Consider the following 25,387-nt stretch of genomic DNA (forward strand, 5'->3'; position numbering starts at 1 on the left):
GTTCTATGGCATACCCTTAAACTTTTAGCGCTACATCAGCATCTCAGAAAACCCTCAAATTACGGATATGTCGTCTTCCCCTTTCCGTGGCTGATTGAATTAAAGTGACATGAATTATTTATCAAACTAGACGTTAAATTAACAAGCACAATTCTATTCGAAAAAATCCGCCACCCCGTTTCAAAGCATACATGCATCACCAGCTTCCTGAACGGGATTAGGTTTATGTACGTAGAAACACTTTTTACAGGAAAGCATCTTCCCAGAATTAGTTACTGCGGCGGTATTCAGTGCAAACTGTTTCACTATGGCAAACAAAACAAAATATCAATTTGATATGCACAAACTGTTGGAAAACCGATCATAATCGGTCTGCGTGTGCAAATGATGCTTGTTTTAAGTTGTGCAAGACATCTGTCCATTCTCCAGGAAATAAGGCACGCCCTCATTATCAACCACAGAAACATCTTACGACGTTTTGCGGTGCCCAAGATGTGAACTATGTGAACTAAAATTTTTTGGAGTAAAACATAAATCGACAGAACACGTGTTTCAGTATTTCAAAGCAGTTCGCAATTTAGATTCTGCTAACGCGATTGCAAAACGCGATGATGCGCTTGCCACCCTTCGCCTGGGTAGGAAGGTCAAATCCAATGACCAGTGGGTGTCCACAAAGGTTTCCGTTATGGAGGAAATATTGAAAATCAAGTTTGTCAAGTACCAGTTTTTCGAGATAAGATTTAACCTTTAAGCATTTGTCGATGCAACTTACAACAGAGAGGGGGGCTCTTGCCTCGACAGTGACGGTACCCGCAATACAAAATCGGAACGCTGGCCAGGAAAAAACGTATACTTGGCTTACTTACGAAAAAATCGCAAACAAATACGGAAAAGAAACAACGGAGACTCTGGTAAAATCGACCTCAAACAAACGCAAAAAAGTAGCATATTTGATTTCATTTGGAAGAGATAGAAAAAAAGAGATACTGTGACTGGAAGACAAGAAGATGGCGGTGTAGGAGTAATTGATATTGAATCGAAGTTTAAGGCCTTAGCAGCTGCATGTTGTGTAATCTTGATGGACAAAACAATCAAAATCAATAAAAGAGTTATATTTATTTAAGAGTTTTAAATGGAGATATGATATTATTTATGTATTAAACGTATCGGAGACTAATAGCTCTAATTTTATAATGATTTCCAAACTCCCATTTTTTATGATGAAGTATTCTGTAGTTTCACCGATTGTAAAAAAAACAACAACATTGGCATGACTAAATTATCTGATATAAACGCTATATAACCAATTTGGAATAATAATTTGTTTCAATTTGATAGTAAAACAATTTGTCATAAAAACTGGACTCCAAGCGGCATGTATGTAAAGGGTATTTTTAATGCTGATGACCGATTCAAAACACTTCAAGAATTGTCATCCACTCTAAAGCAAAAAGCTAACTGGATGTGTAAATATTAAATTGTTATTATTATATTGGAAATATATGAAATCACTAAGATATGATATGAAATGTTGTCAATATATACAAAAATTATTCACTTGCGATTTTCTTTTTATGAATAGATTACATTGTATTGAATAAGAAAAGTAAATGTTTCTATTAAAATCTGTTGTAAAAACAATCAAGTATCCCTGTCACCAGGCATTGTTTACAAGACTGTTTTTTGTGGAAAAAATATTGGAATGACAGATACAAAAACAAAGTAAAAGATATATTTGACCAACGAATAGGATAAATGTGAATTTAATTACAAATTGTTGAACAATACTGTGTGCTGTCATAGTTGCCTTTTGTGTAAAATGAAAAAAAAAATGATTTTTAAGGGTGAACATGTTAAGATTATATGGTCTACTTTATGCTTAGTTTTAGGAATGTATATACAGTGGAAACATGTTATCTTGGGTTTTTACTTTGAACGAAATGCAGAAATACGATTTTGAATACTATTATGTCTTTCATAGTTTACAAGATATTTGAATATGAAATGTGTTGCAAATCTCAAAACAAAACAGAGACATATAATACATATAATACATTAGCGTTATATTTGAAACACAATATGTGATGTCATGATGAAAGAGGAGAACTAAGTGATTTATGATTATGCATATTTATTGGCTTTGAAAATTTTGAACCTTATAGGTTTTGTGTTAATTGATCTCACCCAGTTTATATAAGTATAATTTAAGGTAGCTATTGAAATCATTCATCATAATCTAAATCATCTGCCATAAAATGTAGAAAGTGAGGCTATTTGACTACATTTACACACCACACCTTCATTATCATTTTTGGCGGGTAATTTTGTATATAATCTTAAATGAAATTTGTAGTTAAACTAGAAAACTGACCAGTCAGGAAGGGCCCCGCTATGACAATTGATATAGAGAAGTGAAAAAAACTTTGAATTCCATCCTCTTTGTATTAACAATGATGAAAAATAAATGCCCGGCATAAGATGTAAAGAACTGCAATATATAGGATCTCATGATTTGTAGCTGGATATGATTTTCATCCAACAAATAAAGTGTTTTTTTCTTGAGCCTTATTGAGGGGATAAAACACACAAGTTGGATATAAATCATATTATACTACAAATCATATGAGATTCTATTCATCCAATGTTTTATACACTACAATCAATTTGATAACATTTAAAAAAATATATGAAAATTATAAGTAACAACTGTATTTTTAAAATTTCAAGATAATTCCTGAATGTCCAAAAACTCTAAATAGTAACCTTGTTTCTGCATAAAACAGGGATGTCTTGTAAAAAAAACTAAATTAAATGTGCATTTAAAACATATTTAAACAGATGTTTTATAAAATGCAAGCCTTCAGTGAATGCAAATACATTGTATCACCCAGGGTTGACCTCAACTTCAAAACAGCATTCTAAGCAGCCTGAAGGTCAAAACGATAAGGAAGAGAAGAAGCCGCGGAAGGTATGGTGGTACACAACAAGTCAGGTATTCTCTGCCTTGTTGATAATTAGTAGTCTGGTGTCAGACTGGCTGAAGTACTCGGACATGCACGATCCAGTTAGTTCCCTTTAAGATTCTGTATCAGGTTACCCAACCAAGAAAGTCTGCACTACAGAGCTAAATGAGAACGTACCAGAGCAGTGTTTTTACTTTACAATCGTTGGTACGATTTTAGCAGTATTGCAATTGGATAACATCATTTACCAGATTGTTCAGAATCACAGGTTAAAGCTGACATAAATAGGCATTATTTACCTTTTATCTCCTTCTACCGCCATATTAGTTGTCGTTTTCTACTGTTCTGCTCATCGCTACACACCCCCTATATAAGGCCGAGAGCACTATTCATGCTTCACCGCATTCAGGTATTTCATTCACCCGAACAAGTTACATTGGACGATAAAACTTGTAGAAAAGCGTTTTGAACAAAAATAATACAACCACTGCACTGGTAGTGAATATCCAATGAACGACAAAACAAGACAGACTGAAATCCAGGCACACATCTTTCAAAAATCTTCGATAATTGCAGAACGTTTTCCTGTGTATGTGAAATCATCGCACATGCGCAATCCACTGTCATGGCACACTGATCGAGCAATGACAATGACCGCATGGATTCTAGAAACTGAGCGTTTCTTTTGTAAAAAAAAAAACCCGATGGAAATGATGTTACGTTGGATTTATTATCATTTATCTACTGTGTTGGATGTAGTGCCGCGGGGTTCTTAAAAAAAAGAAGCAGACCTAAGCACTCTGTATGAACGACACACGTGTTCGATTTGCATGTGAATTTAGACAGTCCTATTTGTGCAGAATAATCCGGATACCTTGAAAATTCTTTCAAAGAATTAATTTATCTATCATGTTTTATTGATTGTAGTTTCCTTTATTCTTTTTTTACAAACATTTTACTACAATGTGTAGTTCATGCATTTAGAAGTCCATGCAACCTGAATGCCTCGATCGGAAAGCAACGGACCGTAACTTTCTCGACCGGTATATATTTAAACAATAAAATGCTTTCTTTGGCGATTCATTCGGGATATGAAGGTAGCGACATTGCAGGAAAAATACATAACCTGCTAACGCGGGTTATGTTAATTTTTCCAGCAATGATCGCTACCTTCATAACCCGCATGAATCATCAAAGAAAGCATTTTATTGTTTATATTATCATCTTTCTTTAACTAATTAATAAATTGATTATGAAAAGTTCGTAAAATTCGCTAAATTACTGTTAATGTAAATAAGTACGTTGGCTAAAAGAAACAGCCAAATCGTCTCTTGTGAGACTTTGAGTCTGGCATCATCATGATTATTTCGTGCAGTCCGTGATTTTACTTTGGTCGCTGTAGATTCAGACCATTCGATAAACAGGGCGTGTCAATTTCAGTCCTGTCACTTTCAGCCGCTGTAGATTTCGACCAATCGATAAATGGGGCGTGTAAATTTCAGTTTGGCTGTTTCTGTAGAGCTATGAATTGACTATATTTTTCCGTAAGAAAAAGAGGAAATTATACATGGTAGATGTAAATACACCCCAGTGGCAGTTGAGGAATGATCAAAACTAATATGGCGACCGAATGCTTTTATGAATTAATGTCAGCTTTAAGCCACGACACCGAAATAAGAGATTATCTTGACAAATGAACGGATGTATTCTTTGTCAACGCATTCGTTAAATTTCCACAAACATTTCTGATACATCGTCTTCATAGATTTGTCTAAAATACGGCGCTGAAGTAAGCACTTAAAAAGTTAAAGGAATATTGAATGGACTTTCCTCATTGGCTAGTTCTGTCTGACGTTATCTAACTCACGTCAACGTCTCATCCGAAGGTTCATGTAGCTGCTCAAGTATGTTTGAGAAATGTGCTGCCCGCTTTGGTGGGTGCATGAAGGGCTTGTCTTTTGGATTGCATCATGTGTATTTGTCCATGCCGCTGCTGTTGCATTGAGTAAGTAATGTAAATACCGACGGTTTTACCATATTAAGTTTCGCAACTTTCAACATAACATAGCTTATAAGTTTAAATGTTATAGATTAATATAAAATACGTATAATCATCCAGTGCAGTTAGTTTTTCCTCCTCTGAGACAGCGCCTATCACATTACATCTTAGAGATTCGCATTTTGGACAAACATCAGTTCGTGGAGAGGCAATTTTGATGCGAGGAACACATTGTAGCCATATGCTCTTAAACGTTGATAGTTCTACAAACCTTTGCCACTCACGCAAATTTTAAAATGTTTTTTTTAAATGTTATACCTTTCATTGCTCTACTCACAAACACATTGATATCTAGTATAAGTATCAATTTTAGTTGAGGATGCTGGCAGACGGACTGGATTTTCGACAGCTGCATTTCCATGGGGCACTGCTGGAAGGGGAAACCCGTATTCCTCACTATAGCGTATGATGAAACTCACCACTCTTTTGATGTCAAGAAATGAAAGGGTATGCTTTGGCTTTCTTCCTTTGTTGCCATGGTTCTTAGGAATTGGTCCATTCATTTTCAGATGTTTCAAAAAATGTTTAGCTGCTTTTCGCTAAGATCATGTATGATAAGGAAAGCTACTTTACAGACCTCTCTATCAGCAAAAGTATATATGTATCGCTGGCGTTTTTTTGTCACCAGTATTTCTACATTTTAGCTTTCCCATAATGTACATGTCTTTTTCGTCTCTAGTAAGTGCTCGCATAGTAAGTATAGGATCTTTAATTTCTTCATATTGAATTTTGTCAAAACAATTAAAATGACAAGAACAACCACTTGAAATTTTTATCTCTAACACCATTCAAATCAGAATCTTCACTAAACCCGGCACATTCTTGTAACTCATCTTCATGATCTTGCGAAAAATTTGACGCAAGTCTGCTAATGAACTCTTCTTCAGATTCTATCAGTTCGGGGAAAATTGTTTCTTCATTGTCTGCTCTATTATCAGGATTAGAGTTTTGTTCTTGTTGCAGGAAGAATTCCCGAATCACTTCATCAAGATCCTAGAAATACATACATTTTTTATTTATCGTATTAAACTTGTTTATAATTATAAATTTCTGCAGAAAATAATAACATGATGATTCATATTGAACCATTTTCTCTGTAATTTTTTTTATCGATTGAACGATTGATAACGTGTATTTACGTTCAAAAACTTATTGATTGTCAGGCCATTAATAAACAGATTTATATATTTAAAAAAAAATCGATTAACTCGTCCTATTCTACTCAAACTGTAAATAAAAATTTGAATTTTAGGGCGATACAACCGGTACGAAAATGCAAGTTCTACGAGACCACCTTATACCTGCTATGGCAACATATAAACAATGTCTATAAATAGGCATACATTCTGGATTTTCTTGTTAATTTCACATTGGGGTTATTAGTACATTGTTTTTATAATCATGATCTCGTGTACAAATTTACACAGCGCATATAAATTTTCCTCAAAATAAAAATTCATATCTTTTGACTGTAATCTAACAAGGTAAGTAACCTATAGTGTAGAGTTCCGAGTAAATGTTTATACGGTTGTGTTAATCGATCTGTTTTGAAAGCATGGGGTAAACAGTCCAATCCACACTTTGCAAAAGTTGTTCCCCTTTGCAGGGTCAACCCAAAGGTCAAAAGGGAAAAAGCAACTTTTCCCTTCTTTAAGCAACCAAATATTTGGGCGTCCTCTGAAGGAATCTCTTGGGATATGATTTATTCCTTCGATGTGTGGGTTGCCCTAACTTGGGGCAATTGAAATTCACAGCGGAAACGGATTTTTAATGTCAAATGACGAAGTTACAACCCTCTAAACTACAAACGCTACTGTGAGAAATATATGGGTTTTTCCCCAAAGATGGCGGCCAAGGGACATAACTTTTGTAAAGTGTTTTATTTGATTAAGTGGGTCGTTTAAAGTAAGTCTTTCTTGAAAAGTTATTTGTTATGCAATGTATGTTTCATTATAAAAAGAAAAATTTCATTAAATTCGTCGTAAGGCTACTGAAAATATGAAAATAAACTTAATATAAAATTATTTTATTGCACTAAGTATAGTTAAGGAGTGTTTTTATTACCGAAACAAGTTTTAAAACAGCTAGATGTCTTCTTAAATATTTTTGTTTTAAAACAGTTGATTAAGATAAAAATATTTGTACATAATTTTCAACCTGGGATGTTCTAGTGAGCGTGTTTTAAAGTGTGCTGATCAATTTTAAATTAGCTTTCTCTCAGAAAATACAAAACGTTAGTTATTATATATTATGAAATCAAATATCGAAACAGGGTTGCGCGGATCTAGGGCTGGGGTTCAGAAAAATTCAAATTATGAAATTTACGGAAAAAAAGGTCTCGGACCTATCCCCCTCCCCCAGAAAAAAAATCCTGGACCAGGCATGACATGTAAACCTGAAATGCCACTTCCTCGGCACCATGCACAGCTATCTACATGTCTGTCACCGAATTCGTCATTTGAAGTGCAAAATATCTCTGCATCAATTGTCATAAGTTATCAATGAAATAATTTGACAGCTTTGTACTTTCAGTTCTTTGATGAATAATTACCACGGGCTTAACATGGCTGTAAATGGCTGCTACATGTAACTTCAGCATAGTTATGAAATGAATGCCGTAGTTATATTGCAAGTCAAAGGTTGCAATATTTGTTCTTCTTCATTTTATTTTAAAAGCATCTACACTTTCGATTTGAAAAGTTTTCCATGCGAGTTGTATACAGAAATACATTAATGTTTAACTGTATACGATGAAAATTAAAAATTCTATTTATACACAGAAATTACTCCACAAATGGCTTAGATCAAATAAAAAACCCCAATTTTTTATATACCATATTGTCGATGCATTCAATATTAAATTCAGGTTTTCCTGTTGATAATATTTAGGTCTTTCCAGTTGGCCTTTATTTACATTTGGTAGCCCACATATTTTTAGAGCATTAGTACGAAATCCGGTTGGTGCTAGATGAAAAAAAAATTTAAACACTGGCTTTTCAGTATAATTAAAACGTGTTGAAGAATCCAATACACTACATGAAGCAATTGAACCCGTGGGACAGTTACCGAAATTTTATCTGGTGAGCGCAATTTAGTGGTGACATCTGGCGGCTAGATATTTTTATTTTGTATTGTATTAACCGGCTTCCGTACAGTAGCGAATAAAATGAAAGTAGAGACGGTACGTGGAAAAATACAGAGTGTATCTAAAATAAAGCAAAACATGGCTTCAAATTTCCTGTGGAACATTTATAAATGTTTATTTTCAGTATCTTTTAAAAAAATTTTAAAATTTTTGTAAAAAAAAAAAGTATTCTTCAGCTAGATCACAAAATTTGTTTGATAACTCATTCTTTGAAGTATTATAATAATCTTATAAAAATGCATTCATTATATTTTGAAAATACCTGTAGATATATTTTCAGAAAACGGCAGCTGTTATTAAATTAGGTCAGGATTTCCCGTTTGACTCATTGCAACACCGACTAAAAAGGAGCCAATTTTAATTGTGTTAAACAGTTTCCAAGGACTCAATCTCAAGGTAGGTGTTGAGACATTACGAGTGAGGATTCTATATAATGAAGTTTTCAGATATTATACTGTATACGTCATTGCCAATTTGGTTTTTTTTATATACAGCACCGCCAGCACGTTTATTACCTGCAGTGCTGCTGATGATATAAATTATCCGGCTACGGACCACAAAATAAAGATCGAGAGCACATATTGACAAGATTTGTGAATCTAGTACATCAAAAATGGTAAGTGTTTTTTTTTTAAATATTTTTTTTTTTTTTTTTTTTGAAATAAATAATTTGCTATTTAATTGTTATATTTAATAACTGTCTCTTAATTTATATAATATGATTTACAGTTTACAAGTTTTCAAAGTATTTTACAAAAGATATTCTCTCTAACTCGATCTCTCTGATTATCTCTGCGTGGATCCATTTTCTTTTGTTAAAGCTGAACACCGCTCGTAAATAAGCACCGTCACAAAGATACCTGGTATATAAACCCTTCGATTTCGTTATACCCGATTGCACACCTGAACCTCGTGGCCGACATGTAGTATTCCTTTCGTGGTCTTTAGATTTTATGCATTTTTTTCTTATCTTATGTTCATTTTCTGTTCGTAAATAATGCATTGACCAATTTATTTGATGTAAGTATTCTCCTGGCTTCAAAAAGTGCGTAAAATTTGATAATTTCATCGCGACCGGGTAACACGGCGAGGCAAAATGTACGTCCACACAGGTGAGACCTCTACAGCGAAGTACTTTGAACTGTTTAGAGGTCTGTCCCTTATATAAGGGTTGTAGGGACAGCAGTGATTAAAGCTGAACACCGCTCGTAAATAGGCACCGTCACACAGATACCTGGTATATAAACCCTTTGATTTCGTTACACCCGATTGCACACCTGAACCTCGTGGCAGACATGTAGTATTCCTTTCGTGGTCTTTAGATTTTATGCATTTTTTCCTAACTTATGTTCATTTTCTGTTCGTAAATAATGCATTGACCAATTTATTTGATGTAAGTATTCTCCTGGCTTCAAAAAGGTGCGTAAAATTTGATAATTTCATCGCGACCGAGTAACACGACGAGGCAAAATGTACGTCCACACAGGTGAGACCTCTACAGCGAAGTACTTTGAACTGTTTAGAGGTCTGTCCCTTATATAAGGGTTGTAGGGACAGCAGTGATAAAAGAGAAATATGGCGGACAGTGGCTATTTACGAGCGGTGTTCAGCTTTAAAGAGAAATATGGCGGACAATGCCTATTTACGAGCGGTGTTCAGCTTTAAGTGGTTGGGGTGGGGTGGGGGGGGGGGGGGGGTGGGCAGATGAATTATTCGGAGAGGTGGGTCCTTTGCTTATTTTTGTCAATTTATGTGAATTTAATAAGGAATTTTTCATGAAGAATCAATTCCTCTACTAGATACACGTATGTTTGTGGCTGCTCAATAATGGTCCAGATCTATTTATTTTCGCTGAAAAGTAAATATTTGTTTTGATGAAGTGTTTTTCTTTAATATGTATAATGATAGATTAGATATTTACATGTAAAAACCCTAAAACAAAACCGGTTTTCCCGAGCTATTTTTCCATCGTTCTTTATCTGTAGGCAAATCGATAGTGCTCTGCAATAAGTTGTGTAGACAGCGGTTTTGGAAATTATCCAAGACTGAACAAAGATGTCTGCGAGATCTTATTGTTACATAAGTTTTTCAAGCTCTATAAACGATTCCTATAAATAAGAAATAATTCTGGGCTTATTATCAAAATGCTCTCCGGTTTAGTAGAACTTGTTATCAGTAAAATTATTGACAAGTATTCCTTTTAAAGGAATGATCGGCAATAATGATATATTGATAGCTAGAAGCAATCAACATGATCAGTTTGATGTAAAATAATTAAAAAAGTACGGTATTTTCACAAAATATAGAATATTTTGAATCTGTACACCATAATTTCATCATTATAAACCGTCAACAAATTTTTTTTCGAAATAAATTTGGGGAAAGCCGTTCGTAAATTCCTTGTCTAGTTTTATATTTTTTACGTAATTATTAAATGTTAATGTATCTTCTTCTTCAGAAAACTGAGTAGGGCTCTACAAAGAGCATTAACACGTATACAAAGAAAGAGTTGTATTAAAATAATTTAATGCGACTGAAAAACATCAAATGCCATCATAACTTGCTATTGAGGTCGCATTATAACGTAACATTGTTTATAAATCAAGCCGTCTTCCTAGCTACTATTATGCAACATCAATAGATCGAGGTCAGCTTCTCCATGCCCCGAAATAGATGTTCTTTTTTTAAAGACTTTGATATTAGGCCACGTTTGAATTTGCTTGTTTGCTCTTGTCCTAGTGACTGCTCATGGTAATTAGGGTTTTTCAACGGAAAACCCTTCTGTTATTCTACTGTTTCTTATTATTATTTTTTTTTTATCCGCAAATTTTGTGTAGGCCATTTCTCGTACATTTGTTGTCTGATTGTTATGAAACTTTCAGGGTATGTAGACAATGTTAATATCTCGAGACTTTTTTTTCAATTTTTTAAAATTCACTTCCGGTTATGAGTTATTGCCCTTTAAGGTCAGGATCTAGTAAATGATCCCATACAGTCTTTTTGGTGCTAGAACCATTATGACGTCATAATTGATTTGATGAATCTTTTCCCGTATTTTACTGCTTTAAAGGAATTATGTAGAAAATAAAACAATATTTTTACATTCTACATTTAATCATGGGAAAAGTAATCCCGGTACCTATATTTAATTTGACATCATTTTAAAGAGGAGGCCAAGAGCTTGTTAGATGCCGTTTTTGGAGAGACTGTAGGCATTCTAGATATATTTTATTAGTAAAAAATGGACAAAACTACAAGATTTGCTACTTTTATCCTTCATATTTCATAGAAAATGGTTGTTTAAACATGATTTTTCATTGTGTCTACCAAAAATTTAAGCCCCGGTACAGCCTATGAAACAAGATATTGTTATGAAGCATCATTAAAAGAATTTATATCTTGAATTTCATAAACATGTAGGCATCTTTCATTTACTAGATCTTGACCTTAATTGAAATTGGGGGGTCTTTTGTCCAGAGTTGATCTCGGGAACTACATAAGATAGTTGCATGAAATATAGCAGAATTGTTGGTAACATTTTATAGTTTTGCTGGCATGAAAAGTTTGGCAAAATGTTTTTTAGTTTTTAAGCTATTTGCCGGTAAAATATAAGGTTTTGGGGGGTCTGAAATTTTGTTGTTCTTTGTATAATAACCTTTAAACTAAAAATATTTTGTTAATACATATAGAGCAAAAGTTGTTTAGAATAACGAGAGCTTTCATTTAAAATTAAGAAAAAAGGGCTGGCCCCTATAATTAGGGGTCAGCAGCTCATACACGTATTTTTCTGATAGCAAAAATCATTATCATTTAATGAAAAAAACGAATTCAGTTATTGTTAATATATTGAATAATGTCATTTGGTATCAAATTAAACAAGTTCTGTGCTATATTTTTTTTCAAATTTCATAAAACAAATATGTGAGAATCGTACATGAACGAGTTAATATGTCTACATAGACACACAAGCGAACAAATGCCACTTTAAGGCCCAGGCATATACTGCATTACGTTGTGTTGCGTCTTAGATAAATTGTTGTGATTCAATTTCATTTTTTTCATCTATATCATTTATGAATTAAATGAACACACATTATTTAAACGTTCTATGTGCAACTATTTGTCGGGGCGCCCCTGTATGTAACCCCCGCGCGCGCGCCGAATGTAAACAGTAACGAACGGCATTGTAGAAAAGAGAGAGCCGTAATGCAGAAGAGAAGTTGTGTATTCTTTCGGTGTATACATGCATTTTCAATTTACTGTGAAACATATGAACATGCACAGGGAACAATACTACATATTTGTTTAAGGAGGATATTTTCTCGTGTGAATCGTTTACGAGGAAATTCTGACAGTCACACTTCTGTCGACGATCGGCGGTTGATAAGCTACGAGTACTTAATAAAGGAGAAAAGATGGACATTAAAGTGTGTGATTTATGTGGATGTTACTGAAGAAGGTGAGGCTTTTACTCCTTTTAAAGTTTCTTGTTAACTGGTTAAAATTTAGTATATAGTATAGATGTACATGTAAGTACGTGCATACTGTTAGATGTTTTTGTTATGATGTGGGTGTTTGTTTACTAACGTGTAATTTTTACATGTTTCATGGATGTTTAGACTCGCTCGAGGTTCATGGGGGACTGGAAAGGGTAACTGAATTTATCTATTTAAAAAAATAACAGATTGTGAATTTTCAACTCAAAATTCAAAGCAGGGTCTAATTAGAAACATATCATATATTCTTGTGCAGAAGACTCCAAATGTAGTCATGAATACCCTGTAGACATAACTTCAAGTAAATAAAATTGTATACTTCAGACTTCAGAGTTAAAACATGACTTTAATATCTTTATGATGCCGATCATTGTATCATTAGAAAGGTTTAGCAGACCAACGGGTACCCGGTACATGTACTTCTACATGTAGGTTACAAGTTAGAACTATGCGTACCATTCTACCAGTTCACATAATTTTTCTTGTTTAGCAGTTATGATGTGTACTTAAATTGTCTTTGTTAATGTTTTAAATGTTATAGTAATTTTTTATTCTCTTTTTTTAATCTGACTACTGGCAGTACTGGCGTGCGAGCAGTTCTCGCCGAGGACCATTTCTCGCTGGTGCACTGTTACATCATATTTTCGTATGTAATTTTATGTGTTGATAAAATGACGTAACAATGCACTGGTGAGAAATGGTACTCGGCGAGAACTGATCGCACGCCAATATTGATTAATTACAGACAAAAACTGAAGGTTGCGAGTGTTATTTTTTATTGAACAACATTGTTTAAAATAATTCTTTATATATGTGACGATCAGACCGGTTTGAATACCAGTGCCAGATAGCTCAGTTGGTAGAGAACCTGACTAGAGATTCAGGGGGCCCAGGTTCAAATCCCGATTTGGTCCTTCATTATTTCTACCATCCTGTTACAATATTGGTGTTGTGACCAACCCCTGGAACTAACAGGTTAACTCGATCCTGCCAGGGGTGATCTTCGAGGGTGAAGATCATTTAAGGGGGGAGGAATGTGACGGTCAGACTGGTTTGAATACCGGTGCCAGATACATGTAGCTCAGTTGGTAGAGCACTTGACTAGAGATTCAGAGGGCCAGGTTCGAATCCCAGTTTGTTCTATCGTTATTTCTCCCATCTTTTACATATACATGTATATCAGATATATGACAGATGATTAAGGGTATCACATGTTTTGCAAGATGCAATAAGTGTTAAAAACCTTTACTTTACAACACAATACATTTAAAGTAGATCCAGTGTTCTGTGACGTCACACTTTTTTGTAAAACTTTGAATTCTTTAAAAATTGTGCAAGATAGTTTTATTTATTTTATGTGAATATAATCACATGGATGTAATTAGAATTATTGGTAGGTTAAAGATATTTTCGCACTTAATTTTATACGAAATTTCCAAATTTTTATATATTTTATCTATGCAAAGGGGAAATAACTCTTTTTCTTACTTTTCTCTCAGTTGTATGTCTAAATGCCATAGTTTTTCTTATTCCAACGATTAATTTTAAAATATTTTTGTAATTTTAGTTTTCTGATAAAGTTGACTTTAAAATTAAACAAGAAAAACAAATTTCTGCCTACAAGATTTTACTTTTAACAGAAAAAAAAATACATTTCCTAATGCTAAAATATGCTTTAGTTTATGTTTATCTGGCATCTCAAAAAGTGTGATGACATGTATATTTTTTCTAACAATTGATGACATTTAAGTCTATTAAGTTGAAATCAGTTCGGTTTTTCAACTTTCCTCAGAGAATTTTATGAGTATGGAGCTACCTTAAGTGAATATTTATGTTTCTTGTTATTATTTGGTGTGGTTTTCTTGACAGTGTCGCATAAACAATTTACCCGCTCCTAAAACACAAACTTTCTTTTTGTGGATTCAGCTTACCACTGATAGGCTGCTGTTGCAGCAGACAAATAAGATATGCACGCACAAAACACAATGAACTTATCAGAGAATGAGTTGAGTTTATTTCAACTGTTGGAATTTGGGTATTTTTTTTTTAAATGTATACTTGTGACAAAACATATATGTGGTACATACAGCTGTAGCTTTATGAAGAAAAATTTTGGTTAGACCATATATACCTATCATGCAAGTAAATGATATTTACCAAAAACTTGCAATTTATGGCGCACGAAATATACGCTAGTTTTATAAAGATTGACATACATGTAATGTAACACATTTTGTGAAAAATAATCTATTAAAAATTCTTCATTAAGTTTACTCATACATGTTTTATGCTTATTACACATAGTATTGTTTTTAAAACATGTAATTTATAAGAAAATAAACAAAAACCCTCGCTAAATTTATTTGCCAAAAAAAACAAAACACAGTAGAATTGATAAAAAATGGTATACCAGAAGCTAATACCAGTACATGTACTTTGACGCTGTTCGGTGGGTAATATTCATTTGTAATTTACGAATTGAAATATTGACTGTTGCACTACAAGTACGGTACCGTAATAAACTCTCTCTCTCTCTCTCAAACTCTCTCTCTCTCTCAATTTGATAAGTGTTTATACCTATGAAAATTTCTTAATATTATATTATGACTTGATATGCAATTTTTTGATCTTGTACTGCCTAAATGTTATATCATGTATTGGGATATGTCATACTTATTACACTGCATGGTCAGTGTATTTTTTACAGAAATACTATGCATATGTTAATGTAAACACAGCTATTACTAGTACATGTATGTAAACACAGCTAATTATTTTTTTTTTTTATTTCAGCTCAAAACAGCCTCTTGTTACCACATGGCTTTTACCGGTACCTGTTGATTCTTGTGGGTCAGCTCCTGAGATTAACCTGTCACCTCTATCCACATGCATATTCCTTGTGTTCTACAGACTATTTACCGGTAATTCAAATTAAATCCAATAATGCATGAACAATAATGGAACTTGAAGAAAGCATCATACCATGTTGTGGTTTGTGTTTGATAAGAAATTATGAAAACAAAATTAAGGCTGTTTAAAGAAATTCATAATTGCTGTGAAAATTTGTTTTTCAATAAAAGTATGCAATTATGTTTCCTTTATTTTTTATTTCATAAAGATATTTAGATGTGTTTACATAATTGAAAAATCCCCCCCCCCCCCCTCTATTTAATTGTCTGCATTAAGATTACATGTAGGATATGTAAATGTACATTTGACTTTGAAATAGCATCTGCTATGATAATTACTTTTGAAATGAACAAGAAACAACCTACATGTATTTCTACCTTTCTAAGGTATATATGCAGAAAAAAAGTAGAAAAACATGTCAAATTTGAACATTTTTCATTGAAATCAACTCTGTCTTCAGCTACCTGGGTGTGTTTGAATTTAATTCTAATTTAAGGCAGATGTCTAACTTGTAGGTTGTAACTTACTGTTTTAGCATGGTTAGAAGGAGACTAGAAATCAGAATAGATTAGATATTCACTAAATATGATTGTTAGCTTACTTTTTTCATGAAAACAAGAAATCACAAGCAGGACAGCTGTCTATTTGTTAATTAAAATGGTACAAATCATACAATAAACAAATAAAGATCAAATTTTAGAATCATTGATGATTGTTTTCAAATATGTGTGAGAAATTACTCAAGGAAATTGCCACACGTTTCATAAAATTAGGTAAAACATTTCAAACCATGACTTTTTATGAAAATCAAAAGATTGGGGGGGGGGGGGGGTATACATGTAAGGGTATTTCTAAGTGATGTGAAGCTTTTATCATGATTATATCATGTAGGCATATGTTGTATTGTATAAGGTTTCTTTTTAAAGGTGGTTGAACAACAGTTGACCTCTAAAAGGTCAGGTAAAGATGTTTTACTATGGAGAACCCTGTAAAATCTGTGTTTACTAAAGGAAATTGGAAATGGGGGGTTCACTTAAATGGCCATATTTTTATTAAACCTCAATGGAATTGGCAATATGTAGTATTCTTTTTCTCAGAATTGCTTTAGCTTTCTTATTCTAAGACAAACCGTCTTTTCATAAAAATGTTAGTGTACTAAGTTAAAGGTACAAGGAACAGTTTCGGATATCGTCAATATTTTTGTAAAATTGAGAGTGACTGTACTTGAAGGTTTATCATTGTTGCGTAGATTCATGAAATGAATTTTAATGATTATCAATAGTTAGAGGGATGTCTCTTGTTGGAATTGGTAAGCAATATTAAGGCCCCTAATTTTAAGTACATGAGAAGCAGAAATAAATTGTGAAACTTGCGGCTATGACAGATGTGTTGACTTTACAGTGAAATTGAAGGTTACAAACGGGAGGTTATATAACATGAAATGTAGGTGGATGGGATATTATATGCCTATTTAGTATTTACTGGGTATGAGGACAATAGCAAGTTTATTGTCCCCCAAGACAGCAACTATTTAATGAGGCAAAGCCAAGGGAAATAGTTGCTGTGGAGTGGGACAATAAACTTGCTATTGTCCGAATAGTCAGTTAATTGGTATTTCATTATACAGAAGAAAACTTTATTTGTCAGCAATGCAGAATTTCTTGATGATAAACAAATTAGAGTTAAATCAAACTTTGTATTTAATGCTGCGATCTTATTAGGTCAGAGGTGTTCCGAGTTTAAGGTGATATGGGACACTTCCATGTTGTGACGTATTGTTTATCGAAATAAACAATAAAATAAAGTGTAATTATATAAGAACATGTAGTTTCTTTTCAAAAATGGTCACCTTACTCCTTAACGCAGTGGGTTAGAGGGTTTACTAGGAACCTGTAAGTCATGAGTTCGAATCCCGCTGGGGTTTTTACAATTTTTACCTTTTCAAATATTTTTAAAAGCTATTTTTTGGTTAAATATTGTAAAATTTGAAAATTCTAAACCGGTGAAAATTTTTCGATTATATACGGTAGTACTTTAATCCACATTAATATCGACAGATGTCCCATACCACCTTAAAAAGGAGGGAAATCAAATTCTGCTGATGAATGGTTTTGACGACTATTCACCAAGGGCAGATAGCATGGATACTATTTTAAATTAGATGAAAAGGCATGTTTATGCGGGCGCCTTCTAGTGATCAATTTGTCCGTCTGTCCATCCGAGATTGCTTGACTGGAGCATAGTTTCTCTCCCCTTGGCCCAATCTGGCTCATACCTCATCCACAGGGTTCCTTTGGTTGAAGGATGCGCAGTGACCTTGAACCATGTTTTTAGGTATAAGGTTAAGGTCATAGCAGAATTATATATATAAAATCCTTGTCCGGGGCATATCTTTTTTCCCTTTGGTCCAATCTGGCTAATACTCGCAGAGTGTCTCGATGGTTAAATGATGTGCAGTGACCTTGCATGAAATTTCTAGGTAACGGGTGAAGATCATATCGGATCATGCAAAAATCCTTTTTTGAGAGCATATATACTTTCTACTAACCCCTATTTGGCTCAGACTTCACATAAGCAGAGCTTTTGAGTAAAGGGTGTGTAGTGACCTTGAACCTATTTTCAGTGAAAAGAAACTGTGAAGGTCATAGCAGAATTATATTTTTATAAATCCTTGTCTGGAGTATATCTTCTCTCCCTTTGCTCCATTCAGCCTCATACTTCACCCACATGATGCCTTTGATCAAAATATATGCAATGACCTCGAATGATATTTGTAGATGAAGACTCAAGGTCATATCAGAACACACAAAAATCCATATTTTAAGAGCATAGATATACTCTCCTTTTAGCCCCTATTTGGCTAATATTTTACCTTTACAGAGTTTATTGGTTAATGGCGTGCAGTGACCTTGAACCAAGTCTGTCAATGTGAAGGTCATAGCAGATCTTTTCAAAATTAGTTTTAGACAGTAGATTATTTTCCAAATATGCTTAATCTTGGTCAGATTGAACAAAAATGCATGTATGTTAGGGGGAATGAAATTGAAATAAAAGTTCTATGCCAGCTGGAAAAATTTCAAGTTAAAGGTCAAGGTCAAAGCAAAATTCTCTGAAATAACATAAGCGGGGCCCTTTGAAATGTTCACCATTTCAATGTTGTCTGGTTCATAGTAATTTTACATATAAAATATTCACAGAGGTACAGTAAAGTAAACATTACATCGATAAGTTTCTGACAATTAATGACGCAACGAGCACACAGTACGAAAGGTCAACCCTTTGAAAAGCAGTGAAGAGGAAAAGTTGCTCAGAATTATGTTTTAAACAAAATTGATTTTTTACGTAAATTTTAATTTTGCATTCTGGGTTAAGAAAAAAGATGTTAGTTCAAGGTAAAGTTAACTTGTACCTAAAATGAAGTCAAATTTGTTAAATCGTACTTAAACACATTGTTTTTTTTTTGTTAAGTCGTTCTTGAAATGGTTAAGGGTTTTTGGTTAAGTCGTGCTTAAAACCATTCGGATTATGTTAAGTTGTACCAAAAATCATTCGTTTTTTTTATCTTTTTGTACCTAGGTTTCTTTGTTACTAGATTAAGAACTCTGCTTCTTAGACGTACTTCTAGCGTTGCTTTCGACATTAGCGGAAAACCCACTCGTTACTTTGCAACGAGCTTTGCTCTAGTTATAATTAAAATTCTATTCTGAGAATTTACTTTCTTCTCAACCCACTTGTTTGTAAATAAAGTCGTATTTTCTATGTAAATGTAGTTGTTTAAAAATAGGGTGCATGGGGTTTACACGCAACTTTGAACCCCCCCCCCCCTTAAAGTCATCAACAACCAATCCTCTTGAGTCATGCGATCTAAAATGCAAACAAGCGATTCTTTCAGAGAGTACAATGGTACGAGTATATCCGATACGTGCTGTCGTTAATATATATTGGAGATGCGCTGCACAATTTACTTTTGCAACTTTGCTAGTGTTACATTAAACCTTTAATGTAACAGGTTATCGATTTCAAATTTACAAGCTGCTTTGAGAACTGTCTTAAGTTTAATTTTTTTTCTCTCAGATTAATTACGCAATTTAGTTTGTAAAAAAGGAAATAATAAATAATCAAACAAACAAACGGAGATTCTTTCATGTGACAAAAATTTTAATCCTCTTGACACAAGTCTTTGATATCTTCTTTATTTAATCTCCAGGCAAATTAAATAATTTTTGGACAATAGAAGTGTGAAATTATCGCAACAACCATATGTGTGAATGTTTACTTTTCTGGCATGCCATTACTATCCCTTTGTCATAAAAAAAGAGATGCCTGTAAAAAAAAATGTAAGAGAGAATTGTTTAAGATCTGGAGGAGAACGGTTGGGCTAACCGTACTGGAACCCCGCACGTTAGCATAGAGTGTTATGTTGGGCTAACTGTGCTGAAACTCCGCACGCTAGTGGAGTGTGTGTGATATCGGGCTAGCTGTGCTGGATTTCCGCACGTTAGTATCGATTTTGTGCACAGAATTATATCGGACTGTCCGTGCTGGAATCTCCGCACGTTATTAAGCTGTTCTCTCGGAACTCCGAGAATCGGTTTTCATTGGAATACCATGTACCGTTTATTTCACGAACTTAAATACAACTTGTTGAACTTTTGTTTCGTTTTGGAGTTTTTTTTTATTCTGCTTAAACTTGAGCGAGTGTAACGAATTGAGCTTTCCCTGAGTTCACCATATGGATTTTAAGAATTTTTTACCTTACAATTTACATTTTACAACACAAATTAAATACAAGATACGTTCGTGTATGTTGGGTAGTATTTTAGTAGAAAGCCGAATGGCATGCTACCGGGCTAACCACAACTTCACGATCAACTTCACGGAAAATTCGCGATAGGAACTTTACACTTAAAATTCATTGATGAAACTAGCCAAGGGTGACAATTTTCGGCGTATTTCTATTCACGACGGCGTTCAAAAACACCAAGGATCTTCGACCTTGGCTATCGCGTCGCCACCCATGGCTTGCGAGAATGCATACTTTGGGACCCGCAGTATCTTTGATCATATAAGGAGAAAATGCATGTTTTTCAAAAAATAAATTTTGAACTCCTAAATATACAACAAGCAATCCAAGTGGACAATTTAATATGTTTAGTATGAACAAACAAAAAAACCCTTTAAGTTTACTACAGGGTTATTTTTGCCCCATGTAATTTTTACCCTTTTACACTTGCAAACAGTTTCGCCATATCTTAAATTCGCCCAGTCACAGTTGTGTTTAAAGGTATATGTCGGGTATTTTTAATAAATGACAATAATAGGATCTAATTATATGCTTCATTTCTTTACTTAAAGATAGGACTTGCACACAAATTACGCCTTAAAAGGGCCTCGCATAACAAAGATACAAGAATTAAAAAAAAATTATCTTTTACCGGCACGGTAAAAAAAAAATACAAAAGATTTGAATAACCCCGCCTTAAAAGGGTTACGTGACATCCATGTCGGTCTCTCAACAACGATGGCGACGACGAGAAAAGATAGGTATACCGTTAAGTTTGACATGTTTGGCAATGAAAGAAAAAAGAGACAGACTGACAAGGATAGGAACATAGGGAAGATTGTCATCGGAGACCATGTAGATTGATGGAGTAGGAATTAAAGCCGAATTAAACTTTAAAAGTTTCTATCATGAAGTTGTAGGGGTTTTGCAATTCGGTATTTTGTAAACAAACTGTTCTTCAATCTGTTTCAATGTTGTGTTTTCCCGTACTCATGCGCAGTGGCGTTATATATGGCGGACCACATTAATATTCATCAGACGTGTAGCAAAGTTTAGAGACAAATAACTAAAGACTAATGAAAGACGGAACATTTTTAAAGGGCCTAGAGTTTGTGAAACGTCAAATTATTAATAATATAACGCACAAAATCCTGCACAATAACAGTCAAATATAGTCATTTTAATATTTTTTGTCTGTTTGTTTTTCAGAAGATGCATACTACTCCAGTACTTCTAGTTGGCATATGCCTGTTGCAAGCTGGTGTTGCATGGGCAGATACATGTCCCGCGTATTGCTTTTGCAATAAATTACTCACGTCGGTGAATTGCGAAGGCAAAAGGTTGATGAAAATACCTACAGACCTGCCAAAAACGGTCGAAAAATTGTATCTGCAGCACAACGAAATTGCTGATCTAGAGCCGAACTCTCTCTGTGGGCTTTCCGAATTGCAGGAACTTTATCTACAGAATAACAAACTTTCCTTTATAAAGAGTTTGACATTTACCGGAACATGTGTACCGAATTTAAAAGTGATACGACTTGACAATAATCGCATCAGTTCGTTGGAAGAAAATGCATTTTTCAACATGACAAACCTCAATATTACATATTTCACTAATAACATGATCACACATATTAATCCGCTTTCATTTGTTGAATGTTTTAAGATGTCTTTCTTGCATTTAGGACAAAACTATTTAGATCACATTCCAGCGATATCATTTCTAACTGGACTACAGCAGCTCAGCATACAAGGAAACAAAGTAAAAAACGCAACATTTCCAACTAGCTATGAAAACTGCACACTGCTGTCAACAATTGGTCTTAGCACAAATTTCATAGAAAATCTCACTAAGGAAACTTTTCAGAGTCTGCAAAATTGTCCCGTCAGAAAGTTGGAGTTATCGAGAAATAAAATAACTGACATTTCCAAGGAAGCCTTTCTGCCTTTAACAAAACTGGTGTCTCTTACAATCAGCCAAAATCATTTAACGGCCCCTAAACTTAAAATTGGATTAGAAGGTCTCAAATCCTCCTCACTCAGCTCACTTAATATAGCAAGACTTCAACTTGGAGGACAATTGCCCTCTTCCACATTTGCACTTCTTAATGGAACAGTACTGAAGCAATTGCTTATGAGTAATAACAAAATCAATCAACTTCCTAGTCGTGCATTTGCCACTTTAAAAAGGCTAGAGCAGATCGACTTGAAGGGCTGCAAGATTCAGACAATTGCCAACGACACTTTTGCAGGACTCCACTTTCTCACCAATTTGAACCTTGCAGACAACTATTTGGACAAAGTTCCCACAAATCTTCCATCATCGCTGAATATACTATATCTCAATGGAAATCAAATCATTGCTCTTGGTGAAAATTCATTCGTGAATCTAGTATCGTTGAAAAACCTTTACCTGGGTGCCAACAAAATTTCTGAGGTAAACAAATTGGCTTTCAATGGTTTGGTCAGCCTACAAAAACTGCATTTGGTTTCCAATAGTATAAGTAGTCTAGCCGCAGAACTGTTTGCTCCATTCGGAAGGCTGATTTCCCTCGAACTAAATAAGAACAATTTGAAAACAGTTCAAAATTCACCAGACATTTTCTCATCAATGACGTCCTTGTTGTATCTTTCATTGGCTGATAACGGCTGCAGTATAATGCCATTGTCGTCATTCAAACACTTGCAATCACTGAAATACTTGTTACTTGATGGTAATAATCTTGGAGATCTAATTGGAAGTGACAATTCTGGGACTTTGTTTGCTGGATTACACAAACTAGAAACACTTAGTCTTTCAAAGAATTTCCTCCACAACCTACCAACATCGATGTTTAGAGATCTTAGCTCCTTAAAAACATTAACAATGCAGGGCAATAGAATTTCTGGGTGGAACAATGCTTTATTCAAACAAACTTCTGCGCTCAAAACCCTAGATCTTAGTGACAATTCTATATCGTTAGTGAATTCAACTTCCTTGGAAGATCTTTCACAAAACCAAAATTTTCAGATGCTGAACCTGAGCAACAATCCATTTGCATGCACTTGCGACCTTCGATGGTTTAGAGATTGGGTAAACCAAACCAAGGTGAATGTTGCAAATGTCGAAAATTACGTGTGCAATTCCCCAGATGCATGGAAGGGGAAACCTTTCTTGTCATTTGATCGGACTAAAATTAACTGTGTTTGGTTTAACCTGTATTTTGTGATCGGTGTTAGCGTGGCATCTTCTGTTGCTATGCTTATCTTCTGTGTCTTCATCTATAGAAAGCGATGGTGGATTCTCTATCGGTGTTACCGTCTGAAAAACTCCTGCATGGCTCCACAAAGCAGAGCTGATTATCAGCCAATTAATAGTGAACATAGATGGAAATATGACGCCTATCTATCGTATGCTGATGAAGATTACCAGTGGATCCTCGAAAACTTACTCCCAGGTATAGACTCCGGAGAGCTGTCACCGGAAGAAACATTTAATGGGGAGTTTAGGTTGTATTTTAACGACAGGGACTCTGTTCCTGGAAGCAGTATGATTTCCAACATCTCAGACAACATTGAAATGAGCAGAAAAGTCATCATCGTCTTGACGAAGAAATATCTTTCTAGTGCTCAGCACACATTTGAAATTGATCTTGCTGTTATGTTGAAATTAAAAGACATCATTGATGATATCATTGTGATTAATGTTCTTGGTGTTCCATATCAATCCATTCCAAAATCGCTGCAAAGGAAAGTTTCTCGAGACGAATTTCTACTATGGGAAGATGAAGTCAATGCCAGAAGAGTATTTAAACAGAGATTAATAGAAGCACTGACGAGTAAACGGAAAACGAGGGAGGTCATTGTTTAAAAAACTTATTCACTGGTTGTCAACTAAGGGCAATTATTTTTATATTTATGGCTTGAAATAGACTGTGATTTTGACATTTGGTGCCAATGAAATACAAAGTTGGAATATTCTTCTTTATTGTTTGTGTGCTTTTTTTCATATACTCATGCTGTTTATTATTATAAAAAGACAAACATGTACCTGCTTGCATTATAGAATAAAATAAAGTTGTTATGTCTGAAATTGAGATTTTGTAGAAAAATAATATAATGTTCTCCGATCCTCAGCTTCCAAGGTTCTTTTTACATCATAAAATGTTATTTTTCTTTCAAAATGTATAAATGAAATGAAGTGAGATTTTAAGATGGTACCGATGTATTTTACAAAGTTATTGCAAATATGCCTGCGATGAATATAATGAAAAGAGTTTAAAAAACGTACCGGTGCATCTGGTGCTCGATCTCTTTACCAATATGTACATTAGAAGTAGTTCTTCAAGGATCCACTATGGCAAACATGTAGTTGAAATGATACACAATCTCCGTGTTATACATTTCTTCTTCTTTGTGATTGGTAGAAAATACATGTGAAAATTTACATTTATTTCATTGGGTAAAATACCGTTCGGTGCAAGGGAGATAATTTTCTGATGATCTTTTTTACGTACGACTTAACAATATTCGTAGATTTCAAACTTTAAAAAGTGAGAAAACGAAAAACCATCAAAAATTGCTATGAATGAAATTTTGGCTTTAATTTTTCATTACAACTTGTTGGAAGCAATATTCCCTAATAATTTTTTGTTCTTTTCTTTTTGTATTGTTTATGCAAATACAAAAAATGTGAAACTTTGATACGGTATGGCTAATAGTTTGCACATTAGATACGGTAAAACTAATATCAGTAAAACAAGATTCTGAATGCTTTGGTATTAAAGTAGATCCAGTGTTCTGTGATGTCATACTTTATTATAAAACTTTGAATTCTTTAAAATTTGTGCAAGATAGTTTTATTTGTAATATAATCACATGGATGTAATAAGAATACTGTTAAGTTTAAGATATTTTTGCAGCTTAATTTTATCCTAAATTTCCAATTTTTTTATACATTTTATCTCTGTTAAGGGGAAATAACTCTTTTTCTGACTTTTCTCTCAGTTGTATGTCTAAATGCTATAATTTTTCTAATCCCAACAACTAA

General features: G+C 34.1%; 1 protein-coding gene across 3 annotated transcripts; it reads left to right on the plus strand.

Annotated features, from left to right (window-relative positions):
- Positions 1-8,428: 8,428 nt before the first annotated feature.
- LOC128189122 (leucine-rich repeat-containing protein 15-like) lies at positions 8,429-24,320 on the plus strand. Of its 3 annotated transcripts, XM_052860594.1 has the most exons (5): positions 8,429-8,563; positions 8,662-8,783; positions 12,478-12,626; positions 15,457-15,584; positions 21,566-24,320. In XM_052860594.1, exon 5 carries the CDS (start codon positions 21,569-21,571, stop codon positions 24,206-24,208), a length of 2,640 nt encoding a protein of 879 aa, XP_052716554.1. In that variant the 5' UTR covers positions 8,429-8,563; positions 8,662-8,783; positions 12,478-12,626; positions 15,457-15,584; positions 21,566-21,568; the 3' UTR covers positions 24,209-24,320. The 3 variants fall into 3 exon arrangements, with proteins under 3 accessions (XP_052716554.1, XP_052716553.1, XP_052716555.1); XM_052860593.1 differs by lacking the exons at positions 12,478-12,626; positions 15,457-15,584; XM_052860595.1 differs by lacking the exons at positions 8,429-8,563; positions 8,662-8,783; positions 12,478-12,626 and having other exon boundaries at positions 14,914-15,584.
- Positions 24,321-25,387: the final 1,067 nt, after the last annotated feature.

This window comes from Crassostrea angulata, chromosome 6 (assembly GCF_025612915.1).
Source record: "Crassostrea angulata isolate pt1a10 chromosome 6, ASM2561291v2, whole genome shotgun sequence".
NCBI classification, from domain to species: domain Eukaryota; kingdom Metazoa; phylum Mollusca; class Bivalvia; order Ostreida; family Ostreidae; genus Magallana; species Magallana angulata.